This window comes from Pogoniulus pusillus, chromosome 3, assembly GCF_015220805.1.
Source record: "Pogoniulus pusillus isolate bPogPus1 chromosome 3, bPogPus1.pri, whole genome shotgun sequence".
NCBI classification, from domain to species: Eukaryota; Metazoa; Chordata; class Aves; order Piciformes; family Lybiidae; genus Pogoniulus; species Pogoniulus pusillus.
In genome coordinates, this window is record NC_087266.1 from 29,546,558 (window position 1) to 29,559,786 (window position 13,229).

General features: G+C 37.6%; 1 protein-coding gene across 2 annotated transcripts in view; it reads left to right on the forward strand.

The window, feature by feature from the left end:
* The first annotated feature begins 5,005 nt into the window (after window positions 1–5,005).
* Window positions 5,006–13,229, forward strand: part of COG6 (component of oligomeric golgi complex 6) — a 64,211-nt gene continuing 55,987 nt past the window's right edge. The window contains exons 1-4 of one of the 2 annotated variants that reach the window (XM_064173557.1): window positions 5,006–5,186; window positions 5,804–5,947; window positions 6,287–6,358; window positions 8,642–8,700. In XM_064173557.1, coding sequence (XP_064029627.1) covers window positions 5,061–5,186; window positions 5,804–5,947; window positions 6,287–6,358; window positions 8,642–8,700 — 401 coding nt within the window. In that variant the 5' untranslated portion in view covers window positions 5,006–5,060. The remainder of the gene's footprint in view (window positions 5,187–5,803; window positions 5,948–6,286; window positions 6,359–8,641; window positions 8,701–13,229) is intronic. The other variant, XM_064173547.1, reaches the window with a different exon arrangement.

A 13,229-nucleotide genomic window follows, 5' to 3' on the forward strand; every position in this document is an offset into this window, starting at 1 on the left:
TCCCCCAACAGAGGAGGAACAGAGAAATCCCCTCCACTACACACTCTTGCTGGGGCTGCTGGCTGAGCTGCATCTTGCTAACCTCACCCTCCATTTTGGGCTAACCCACTTTGATTCCTAACCTCTGGCCGAACCTCTGTTCTTCCTTGGGATTGGGGTAAGGTTGCGAGGGGTAGGGGGAAGGTGAAGGGGTGGTTGAGAGCCCCTCCTGGGGACTCAGGTTTCTAGGAGGGGAGTTGTGTTTCTGTATTACCTTTTACCTTGTATATTTCCATATATATTTGTATATACTGTAAGTATCTGCTTGTATATTGTGCTAGCTGTAAATATAACCTTCATTCATATTTCCAGAGCTGGCTGAGTCTAGTGTGGGTGATTTCTAAAGTGTGGGGGGGCGGGGAACACAATGCCCATGGAACCTCCTCCGTGTGCCCCAATTCGATTTGAATTATCAGCTCCATGTGAAATCAACCACGTGGCTTTCGCTATATGTATTTTGGGACAGATACTGAGACTTCCAATTAGTGAGTATTTGAACTCTCTTGATTCAAGTTGCTAAGGAATTTTATTAACTTTACCAGTGGCTGTTTATGCCGCAAGACTCTCTGATCAGAACATTTCTAAAACCTCTACCGAGTTGCTTAATTTGGCTGTAAACAGACATTCTGTAAAACAGTTTCACCAAGCATATACAAAGAATCTGTGTGGGTATATAAGTTTGGGGGAAAATTCTCTTTGTATATATTAATAAATTATTCAGTCACCTTCAAATCGGCCTCATATCTCACCCCAAATTCAGACTCAAACCCCTCTATAACAACTTACTCAAAAGGCATTTTCTCCAATGCAACTGTTCACATGATTTATTAGATTTGCCTTTGGCTTCTCATGCCATGGCCATGTCATGGTCTCATTGATGGCCTTGTATTGACAAGTGGATGCAAGGGCACTGTCCAATACTTTAGGTATCACTCTCTAGATTTAATTTGCTAGAGAGTGACCCCAGCTGAAACCAGGGTATAGAGAAGGCTACTGTGTCTTTGTCTGATCGGAAATAGTTATGATCTTTGTTCAATTGCTTGGATGACTTTTAATTAATCTGTAAACCACAACACATTCCAGAAACTTTTGCCAACAGGACACAGGCACTCATTGCTCGAAGACAAAGGATAGCAGGTCTAGCATACACCACTGGCATCAAATCATGTGTTACTCATGCCCTGCTTCAACTTTTTTTTTTTTTTTTAATAAGAATATTCCTCTTCATTGCTATTGTAAAGATAACAACAGTTTCCTGTATTACAGATCTGTACTAATGAGCAGTGCAGAGGAAGATAAACTTTATACCTCAACCACAAAGGCACAGTGTCACTAAGGTGATGCAGCTAGTCAGCCAAAAGCAGGTATTAGCTCCCTTGGCTCCACCATGTAAGTAATTTGTTTCTTTCTTTTTTTTTTTTTTTCTAGATGAAATTTGGACCTTCACCAATATAAGTGGTAGTGCCATGATCAATGTTATTGAACTTGCTGAAAATGTGGCCACATAATTTAGATTACCATTTCCTTAGAGAACCCTGTTAGTTTTGCTGACACGGTACTTCCCCTGAAATCAATGCCTAGTTTTTTTTAACAGGAGATGAACATGAAGATTTCATGGGTTTGGTATGCATTAGTGCTTGCTGTACTGCTACTGTTATCTTTTCAACAAATTACATCAAACAGGAGTTTCACAGCTTGTCAACCAGGTGGCTGATTCAGCACCACATGTATCATAGTCACTGCTGCTGGCTGTGAAGCATGACAATAAATCCTCAGGTGAGATATCATGAGCTAACTGAAAACACCAGAGCTGTACATTCTTCTGGAGCTTCATCGGAGACACAGACAGGTTTCACTACATGACTGCAGGTTGCTGTCAGGGTGACCTTTGGCCAAATCACACACAGAGTCATATCTTAATTTGAAGAATGGAGTCAAAACTGTTGGAGCTTTTGAATTGTTAGCTCAAGAAATGGGATGATTTGATCTGGTGAAAAGTATCTACAATGTTAACCTTTTGGAAAACAAACCATAAAAATATCCAATTCTAATCAACTTAAAGAAACAAAACATTTTCCTGTGTTTCTGCATATCAGATGGATTCTCTAGCCATAACATAAAATGTCAAAATGCTAAAGAAGGATGATGAATAATTTGATGTCAGACAACTAGTGAAGAACTGAAGGCAGTGATGGATTTCTTTTAGGGTGTGTTGTGTGTAGTGCAGAGCCTGGTTGAGTCAAGTTTAATTCACCTTATCTTCTACAGGGGCTGCAGCATAAAGGGCTAACATCACTCTCACAGGGTTGGCAGAGCTAAGCAGTAAATTACATCCTGCAGATGCTCTTCTTCACTCCATCTGAAAGCATAAGAGCTTATAAACTGTACATAACAGTAGTATTGTCAGATTCTTTGTATCTATTACATTGTAAGAAAACAAAACTAATTATGGGCATTTGTTATATGACCTTTCCTCTCCCTGATCTCACTTCATAACTCTTCCTGTTCTTATACCCTCTGTGCCTCACACTGAGGCAAGCTCTGCATTAGTCCTTTTCTCCATCCTTCCCTCCTTCCCTTCCTTCCCTTCCTTCTTTCCTTCTTCCCTTCTTTCTGTGGCAATTTGGGAATTTCCCACCACCCCATGAATACACCAGACTAACTCAGCTGGCTGGAAGTTAAGGAATGAAGCAGTATTTATAGCGTGGCACAATTTACAAGCATATATATACAATATACACATATATTTACAACTATATACAGTAAAAATGAAACTCATATCTGGAATCAAAGTCTCTTCTGGAAGTTACATCTCACAAACTCCAAATCATTTTATTCCACATTTTACATCTAGTTGACTTAGCAGGACAGTGTTTGCTGGTGGACAAATTGGTAAGAATGTCAAGTCAAACTCACCTTTGTGACATACAAAAGCCATGGGACCGCAGATGAGTTTTAGGTGGTTTAGACTTTGCATCTCTGCTTAAAAAAATAATCTTCTGAGGAAAAGTATAACCTGCAAATACTATCCATATCAGAAAAATAGATTTTTGGGCATGTGGCTTCATCTAATATGCCTAAAAAGAACAGAAGATAAGTCCTAATGCCCTCCTACAAGTATTTCTTTCAGTTATGTGACTTTAAAAAATGCATGCTCTATTATTTCCTCTCATTTTCCTGGGATAACACACTCACAGATAAATGCACAGAGTTTCAAAATCTTATTGGTTTCTGCCAGCTCAATGTGTTACATTAGCTAGACACCTCCTGCTCATGAAACACATTCCTGAAAAAAGTGCACACCCATTAAGCAGCATATGAAAGCAGAACTGGAAATCGCATGTGCCAACTTATAGGGAAAAGTCTTTGTTGCTCCTTGCTTGTCTGTCATATAACATGCTGGACAAGACATGACAATGCTATTGACTCATCCAACACTTGTGGTTCAGACATTCAAATCTTTCTGACTTCAAGGTGTGCCTTCACTCTGTTGATTCATCTGTAGGTTACAGCATTTGAAAACTGCTAATGATATTTAATTTATAGTTGGGAGCGGATCTTTCTAAGAATAGGATTTTTGTGACATGGTTAAATACTAATTGTTTACACCTATGATGATTGCATGTTTTATCTCTTCTGAAATGGAGAAGGGAGATCCTGGCTCCTGGAAGCTTAGTCAAAACTGAAGGGTGGTTAGGAGGAGGTAACGACACTGAAAGGAAAGGAAACTAAGAAAGGAAACAAGGTATCTGAAAATACTTGAAAACCTGCTTGCTAACTATCCAAGAGCAGAAACAAGGCACTACACAGGCTGTTCAGAAAAGCTGGCCTTTCATGCAGAGGATCCATGTGAATGAGCAAAGACTTTAATAACTTAAAACTTTAATAAAAAATATCCTATCATTTTCATCTTCATGCTAAAATTTCAGGACTGGGACTGTTTATATAGGTTTGGTTTTTTTTTTCCCTTGAGATAAATGACTCAAGTTAATATAAATGAAGAAATTAATTCACAAATCTAGAAGTTCAGTGCTCTACTGTGGACATAAAAGCAAAGGCTACTCAATTCACTTGCGGCTCTTTTCAAGAAGAGCACACAGGGAAGCAATGTGAAGTTATCAACTCCCTGAGGGGATATGATATCACTTGAGACTTTGCTTTTGTATACCACACACCATCAGACAAATGGAATCACATTTTGAATTGCATATGCAAGGTGCTGTTATTTTCTGAGATAATGCCCTGATGGGACCCTTGCCTATATAAAATACAGTCATCTATAGTGGTGACCTAGCAGTGTTGGGTTAACAGTTGATCTTAAATTTCTCTCCCAACCAAAACAATTCTGTGATTCTATGCTCTCCACGGCATCTTTCACCTGTGTACCTGCTTTTTGTCCTTTGGCAAAGCCCACAGAAATCTCTTCATCACGCCTCAGCCTTAACATGGGACATGACATGGATCCAGCACCAAAGCAGGGTGGACAGACTGGCCTCTGCATGCGTTTGACCCGTTATCACCAAAGCTGTAGTGCTGCAGGACTCTGTTCAGGCTGTCCTGGGGAGTGAAGCCCTCCCCTGCTGTGGCAGAGGACACGCATCCCACCACGGCCCTGGGTCGCAAAGCCACGTCTCTTTTGCTCTGTGGTAGAGAGGCAGCTCTGCTGCTCTGGAGCTGTAAGGCGACCTCACAGGTAAATCCCTTTGTCAGAAACGTACAGCTGACACAAGACACCCTCCTCACTTTTACACAGTTTTGCTACCATTGCTATTAGCTTATGCGACAGCGTCCAGTTATTTTCCCTTTTTACTTATGCTCATAACCAAAGCAACTCAAGAAGATGAGCCTTCTTTACTGCCCGAGTGCCGTTTGTACCAGGAAGGAACAGCCCGGCGTCACAAGCAGACGAGGCGGATCTGCTCTCCGGTCCGGGCCGGAACCAAAGCTTCGGACGCGCGTTTCCGCCGGAGCCAGTGCGCTACCGCAGTGCTTGGTGCTGGCGGCCGCCGAGGGCCGCAGCCATGGCTGATACTGCTGCCCCGCCGCCTCCTGCTGCCCCCACTTCGGGGCTGCCGGCTGTCCCCGGTAGCAACCCCTTGTCCCGCAAGCTTAACAAGATCCTGGAGACTCGCCTGGACAACGACAAGGTAGAGCGCGTGTCGGCTTGAAGGGGGGAGGCGGGTTCTGGATCGGGCCTAGGAGGAGGACGTGGCCTGCCCAGCGGGGAGCGCCCTGCGGGGAATCGGCGGGATTAGAGGCTGGGAGCCCCGACAGGCTCCGAAATTGGGATGCCAGCCCTTTCAAGTGTCTGGTCTGCAGCAGAGTCACAAGCCGATGTTTGCAGCGTTCATTAGGAGTAAAACGAATTCTTATTTATCCAGTGACACGTCACGCACCCATTGGTTCCCTTCATATAGTAGCAAAGTTTTTGTCACTTAACTCAGAGGGCATCTCCTAAGATTTTTCTGATTTAAATGTTTTGTAGCTGTGAATCGATCATGCTTTAGATCATGCTAACCGAATGTAATTCTACTTCTTAAAGCTCTTCTAAAATAGTAGATGAAGTTGCATGTTATAATATGCAAAACAAAGACTCAGAAATAGTGTTAGCTACCATCAGATCTGGAATGTGTTTAGGTATTTTTTTCTCTAGAACCATGTATTATTTAGATTTCTTGTATAAGAAATGAGCTTATGATGGAAGCAGGATGTAGCCTGCATGCTTGTAACTCCATGGAAAATTAAGATATTTTTTATTCTATAGGAAATGCTGGAGGCACTCAAGGCTCTCTCGACTTTCTTTGTTGAAAACAGTTTGCGCACCCGAAGAAACTTGCGTGGAGACATTGAACGACGAAGCTTAGCCATAAATGAGGAATTTGTCCACATATTCAAGCAAGTTAAAGAGGTAGCTTTTTTACAGTATGACTAGCTATCTTCCAGGAACTATATAAAGCTTAAAATAAAGAAAAAAAGGATTAAGAGAGATCTTGACCATCTGATACAAATGCACCTAACTGTAAAATTGTTTCATCAGTTGGGTTTTTTGATGAAAGTCCTGTGCGGAAAGAAGTGATATTTCAGACAGGTAAAAATTCCAAGGGAATGTGCATTCTTCCCAGCAGTTAATAGAGAGCCTAGAGCAGCTGTATTGTTTTTAACTTGGGTATCTCATTTCGGGGGGATGAAGTTGGGCCTAGGTGTGATATTTCTTGAAACACAGGTATTGTTATCTGAACTTGTTTAGGAGCTTGAGAGTATAAATGAAGATGTGCAGGCAATGAGCAGCTGCTGTGAAGATATGTCCAGTCGTTTGAAGGTAATGTATAAACAGATATGCTTTATGTATTTTTCCTTTTGAGATGTGTCTGTTTTCTTTTTAACAGGACAAACAGTAATTTTGAGGGACTAACAGTGATGCAGAGATGTTTTTGTGGTATATGTATTGCTTCAGGATATTAATGTGTTGCCTTTTACTTATTTCGAAAATATACTGAGAAAATCAATTTCTTCCAAATTGCAGTTCAGAGTTCAGCAATATACTTAGTTTGAGAATAGCAAGGTGATATCTTAATTGCATGTGAGGGGACAGAAAATATTTTATTATATTAGATTTGTGTGAAATTAAGGAGTTGATTACATATATGTATTTCCATTTAAAATCTACGTGCCTTTTACATTGCCTGTATGTGTTATATGTTCATATAAATACCTTAAGTACATTTGCAAGAAAGCATCCTGTAATCCAGAGAAACAAAATCTAGTGTACTATTTTAATTCTGTTGATTTTGTTCAATAACATTATCTGAAAATTCTGATAGTCAACAAAACTAATTATTTTTTTATTAATTCTGAATACATAGTATTCTAAAGGGAAAAATACTGTGTTTTATAGTTTGTTACAAAATCTGGACTGGATTTAATGTCCAATGTTCAGTACAGTGATGACTTTAAAAGGTTTATTGTTGCTGAAGTGTAGATTTTTTGCCAAACCACATCCTTTTTGAATATAGCACAGAAATTAAAATCTTTCACTAAAAAACCCTGTGAAAAGAACTACATTTTCCTATCCTTTCCTAATATTGTATAATGTACATATCTATATAATTACGTGGAATTGCAGAATGACAATGTAATTCCCATAGGAATGCTTGTAGTTTGATGAACTTGTTCCAAAACAGTGTGAGAGTACAGTAGCCCACTGAAGTGCTTAATTGTCAATTGTGGAAGACAATGGCTAATTCATCTTGGAGGTCTCACATCTCTTTGAACTGTGGATTTATTCTCTGGTGCAGTTCAGGAACTGTTTGATTGAACTCTTAGGTGTGGAAATCAGTCAAATACCCATGGAGATTTTTGTGCTTTTCTGTCTTTAGATCATGAAGTGTAACTATCCACTGTGGACTCTTTTTTTTCTTTTTTTTTTCCCAGAGTAGAGCCACCCTGCAGTGATTTCTTTTCCTATTAAAGTCAGTAGATAGTTCTGTGTCCCACATGAAATTTCCTTTAGAGCAATGTAGAACTCTTAACTTGACTCAATTCAACCCATGTTTTCTTTGTCTGTAGGAATGTAAAGTAAGTTAATAAGCCCATGAACTAGCACTGAGTTGTCATATACTCTGGTATTTTGTCTGTAATAGAACATGAGGACTTTCAAGTATGTGCTTGAGCAAATAGAAAATGTAAAGAGTAGAGCCTATAGCATATCAAGCAGAAAGTGTGCTAAGGGAGCAGATTGAATACAAGATAGGAAGAGGACTATATGTTGATAAACCAAAACCGTTTTTACCTCTTTTATTTTGTAGCTTTATGGTACCACCTAGTCCAGATAAACAGTTACTATCAGATCAGATTTCAGGACAGTGATTAGGTAAATCCAATAGCTGAAAGGGAGAGGACGATGCAAGTGCTGAAATGGAGTAAAGTGGGATTAAAGGATAGTGAAAGCTTTAATTAGATACTGAGTTCAGGAGTAAGAGAAAAAATATTTCTATTTTGGATCTCCAAGAAACGTAAAATATCAACTTTCTGATTTTTCTGGCATGCCTGACCCTTCTCTGTAAGTTACTTTTTTTTTTTTAATTAGTTGTAAGCTCTTACATTGCATACATAGAATTTTAACAATGTCTGGCATGTGTTGAAATGCATGTAAGTAAAATCTGGTTTGTTATATCTAGCTAGATCCAGAAAAACTGCTTTTCCTTCCTTTCTGCTATCCTACTACTACCATATTCCTGTCCAGAAGGTGCTGATAAGTAACTAAATATCTTCTTTTTGGTTTATTAAAATATAGAAGTCTGAAAGAAAGGGTAAAGAAAACATCTGGAATTAATAGATTTTCATACTCAATAGTCCAGATGAACTGTGAATATAAATCTATGTGAAGATGAATGTATATATAGATAAGGACATTAATTTATTTTTTCATGCCAGATAGAATTAATATATACTCACTTCAAGAAACCCTTTTGTTTCAAAGAGTGTACTTTTTAAACTGCTTATAGTCACAAAGCCTCAAAAGTATTAAACATTTTAAAGGTTGTGTAATAAATTTGACATCCCATCATTTTTTGTACGCTTAATGATTCTAATTGTGTTCTAGGCAGCAAAGGAACAAACCCAGGACTTGATAGTAAAAACCACAAAACTCCAGGCAGAGAAGTATGTATACAACCTTATTTGTTTCTTGAAGACATGACAGTAATGATGGAATTCTGTCACTTTTATTTTTGAGTAATGACTAGAGGTTTTGTTGTATTTGTACGTTGCTTTTAATGCTGTTGGTGTGTGTAGCTCTGTTGGAATAAATATACTGAACTCTTAGTTTATAACTAGACGATACAAAAAGGTAAGAATATATGTTAGTCCTTGTTGCAATACAAATTAGCCTTTTAGGAAACTAAGTTACAGTGATAGAGAGTGCTGAATATGGATATTCTTTACTTAATGTCAGTTGATAACATAAGTTATATTGGTCTGCAGCAGATGTGGATCTATTCAATGTCTCATCAGTTTCACAGGCTTCTTGTTCAGGCTTCATAGCCAGTGGAAATTACTCCCTTGTTCAGGGATTGCATGTATCAACAGAAAGTTGAATTGTTGCCTGCGCTGCTGTGTTTAAAACTAATTGTGAAATACCTAAGTGCTGTTTAATGAGTTTAACACAAACCACTTTTTCACTTGCTTCTGCAGTCTCTGGTGGAAAAGATTTGTATTTTGCTCTTCTTGATATTTTTATACGTGGGAAGAGGATAATAGCCTATGGCAGGTTTAAGTGATCTTCATTGTTTTTATGGCTAGTGTATCTGTTTTTACAGCTTTAGGCTGTAAAAGCACAGAAGTCATCTCCATGTCAGTCCCAAAATTTGATTTCTGCTTTCTGTGGTTCTTCCAGCTGTTTGTTTTGTGATAGGCTTTTCACAAGAAAACGTGGCTTAGGTAGAAGTTTGTATTTAAATAGTGTCAATGTAGAAATTTTGGAGTGATTTTCTAATAAAAATATTTTTAAAAATCCATGTTACATGCTCAGTATCTGTGAGTTAAATTCCTAAAATGATGCTAGGTAGTGTGTTTTGAAACACTATTCTGAAAAATAACATTGGTTATGTTACAAAAATAAAAATACTCTGAAAAACAACATAAGCTATATTATAAAAATAGCATAACAGTAGTTTTATTCTTCACAGTGGTAGTTGAGCATTTTGAAATGGGACAAATAGTAGTACTGTCATTTTGCTGAACCAAATGCTTACAGCACTAACCATAGGGAAGGTTACTTGACTGCCAATCTCACTCAGTACTCATCTCTTTTCATGTTTTTAGCAATTTTTAAATAACTTCAAAATGAGAATACTTTCTAAATAATTTGCTATAGTAGCTGTTGGTCAAAAAGAAAAGTCTTCTGTTTAGAATTTATACTGATTTACTAAGCTGACTTTATTTTTGTAGAAAGAAAATGTTATGATTTGGTTTTATGTTCTAAAACAAGTGAGATGGTAAAATTTCAGATGGGTTTTATGCATTTATGGTAATTAGGGTTTTAGATTTGAGGAAATGTTTAATTTTTGAATTTTAAATTTTGGGAGAAAATAGGCTTCCATCTGTACTCAGTATGCAACATTTTTTGACCTTGCCAGAGTGGGTCACAGAATCACAGTGTATTAGGTGCTGGAAGTGCCTTTGAAAGGTTATGTAGTCTAACATCTCTGCCAGAGCAGGAGCGCATAGAGTAAGTCTCACAGGAACCTTTCAAGCAAGTTTCAAATGCCTCCAGTGAAGGAGACTCCACAGCCTCTCTGGGCAGTGAGTTTCAGTGCTGTCACCCCTACAGTGAAGAAATTTTTACCCTTATATTTATGTGGAACCTCTTGTATTCCAGCTTGCTCCCATTGCCCTTTATCCTGTCATTGGACATATATATCTATTAAGAAATTTTTACATTTGTATCTCTTAAGAATTTTTACATTTGAACATACATGTTTGCTTTTTTTTTTAATCGGGAACTGCGTGAAAGCAGTGGAGAATAGTTTACTGAAGGTGCAGAAGGGCTATGGAGGCTTGAGTATAAGAATGCTCATTCATGCTTGCACCCTTGGATGTGTAATTTTCTTCTGTGGTACTTGAGAAGGAATGGCTGTGCCAGTGGTTCTGTGCACGTACTAGGTTTCATATATGAAGCAGTTTTTGTGTTGTGTTATCACCTGTATAATTAGGTGCAGTTCAAAATTTAATTTCAAATTCATAATCTTCTTACCTGAGTTCTTTGGTGACTGTAGTTTCTCAAGTTTGTTATTTGAAGATACAGTGGTCTACTTGTCCTACCTACATATCTTGTAAGTGATCCGGATGAGCTATTTGGGACTTGCAATGTTGACAAAAAGTGTGATTCAAGAGTCTTGGTTGAAAAGTTGGGGCATTAGCTTAAAACTTCTACATTCTCTAGCAGCTGTTTGCAGCATCGTTTTTCTTGTAGCGTAGTTCATGAGCCTTAGACATTAGTGCTAAATAGAGTATGTTACTTAGATAATTCTTTTTTTAAAATCCAGTACAACTGCATTTTTGTATTTGTGAATATGTGAGAATTGGTGTATTTCTTTGGTCTGTTAGACTGCTTGTTCTGAATTTATTTTTTCTCAGAAGTTTACTTAACGTTACTGTAAATTAAAAGTAGAGCAGTTTTCCTTCACATTATTTAAATTATGGAATTTACTTAACATAGGAACTAAAGGTTCCCCCCCCCCTTTTCTCCTTAAAATTGGGACATATCACACCATAATCAAATCATGAAGTGTGAAATAAAGCAATCTAAGCCATTCAACCCATCTGTTTATAGCATAATTTTTTGCTGATCAGTAATGTAGAATCTTGAACAGAATGTTTATTTCAATGTATTTAAGAACAAACTTTGATAATAAAGAAAAACTGAGGTAGTTACTTTGGACAATTTCTGTGAATTGTTAAAGTCCACTTCAGTAGATTTCTGTACACTTACTTGGACACACCAGTATCGCTTTCAGGTTGTATTGGGCTTTTATGTACAATATAAATGAGGTTAGTCTGTTTTTAGACAATAACTACTGCATTTTAAAAGATGTGGATTTGTTTATTTACATTCCTGACAGAAGAATTATCTTGTTCCTTAAAGTGGTGTTTTAATAAAAGCTTCCTTTTTTTTTTGTACCTGAGTTTAGGTATTTTGTTGTTTTCTAAAGTAAAAAACTTCTTCACCTTCCTGCAAGTGTCCAGTAGTTCAGTAGTTGTCAAACCAGACAAAAAAACAGTTCTGTTTCAAAATTCTGCATGCAGAATGCTAGAAACCTGACTTCACAGTAGTTTTAGCATCCACTTAGTGGTGAGGTATTGTGCAAGATTGTTTTTGAGGTTAGCCACAAATAATAGTCATAGATTTAACAATTGAAGAGACCAGAAGGCAGTAATTACAATATTAATTCTTTAAAAAATAAATAAGAGCAATTATCTGCATGTATGTGCTCAGGGAAATCACAGGAGATAAAGATGCAGAAATAAAAAAAAATTGTTGAGTGTCACAAGGTTTTTTTGGAGGTAAAGACTGATATAATCTGAAAAGTATGAAAGAATGGGAATATAAAGGGCTTGGACAGATATTTTTTGTCAGACTAAAGTTTCAGAGCTTTTATTCCGATTACGTACTTGATCACCTTTACACAATACCTAGTTTTGCTAGCTTCTGTTGTGTTCTTAAACAGAATGAAATGTGGGTTTTGGTCTCAAGAATCCTTATCAGTTACATTGATCCTGGAAGTCTGTTTCTGTAGCACTAGGTTTGTTTCATATTTTAAAAATACAGTTGGGTGTAATCCTGAAGCATTTTGTATTGCGGCCATGTATACTTTAGTTGAATTACATTCAGAGTTACTCTTTATTTAAATTCAATAAACAGTTCTTGGAATTAATTGAATTGCTTGAGTATCACCTCTGTGTTCAATACAAGGTCAGAAGTCTTAGAAAAAAATTATAGTGAACAGCTGCTTGAGTAGTGCTGTACTACATATCTGCTATGCTTAATCTCTTGATAGGGTTTTTCCCTTTTTTTTAAGAAGTAGCTTTTTCATCATAGTCAATTTGGCAATGATGCAGGAGGTTCAGCAGTATTTGCAGCAGGTGAGAGAAGGGTTTGCTCCCATCAGTGTATGCCAAGAGAAGCATACACTGGTGATTTTGTGGTTTGCACTGCTAGGATTTATTTCCTGTCTTGACCTTTTGAAAATTGTAATGATGTTTACTTCTGTGAATATGCTTCATGAGAATAGGTAGTGATTGCCTAAATTAAATCATTTGATGTGAGAAATGGTCAAGGTTTGAAATTCTGAGACTGATTTTCTTTCTATATTTGTATCAAAGTAAAACATAGACTGGATGAGGCACTTAGTGCTGTGGTTTAGTTAATTAGAAGGTGTTGGGTGAAAGGTTGGGCTTGATCTTGAAGGTCTTTTCCAACCTGGTTAATTCTGTGATTCTGTGATAGGGCGTAGCACAGAAAACAAAACATCTAAAATAGATCTGAAAAAAAAAATCTGCCTGTTTTGTTAACTTTCTAGCCATGATCAGGAGAAAAAGTCCCAAAGTGTTATTTTCTGCCAGCCTTTCCACCTGACAACCATGTACTCGGAGGCATGAAGTACTCTTGATCAATACCAAATAAGATGTGG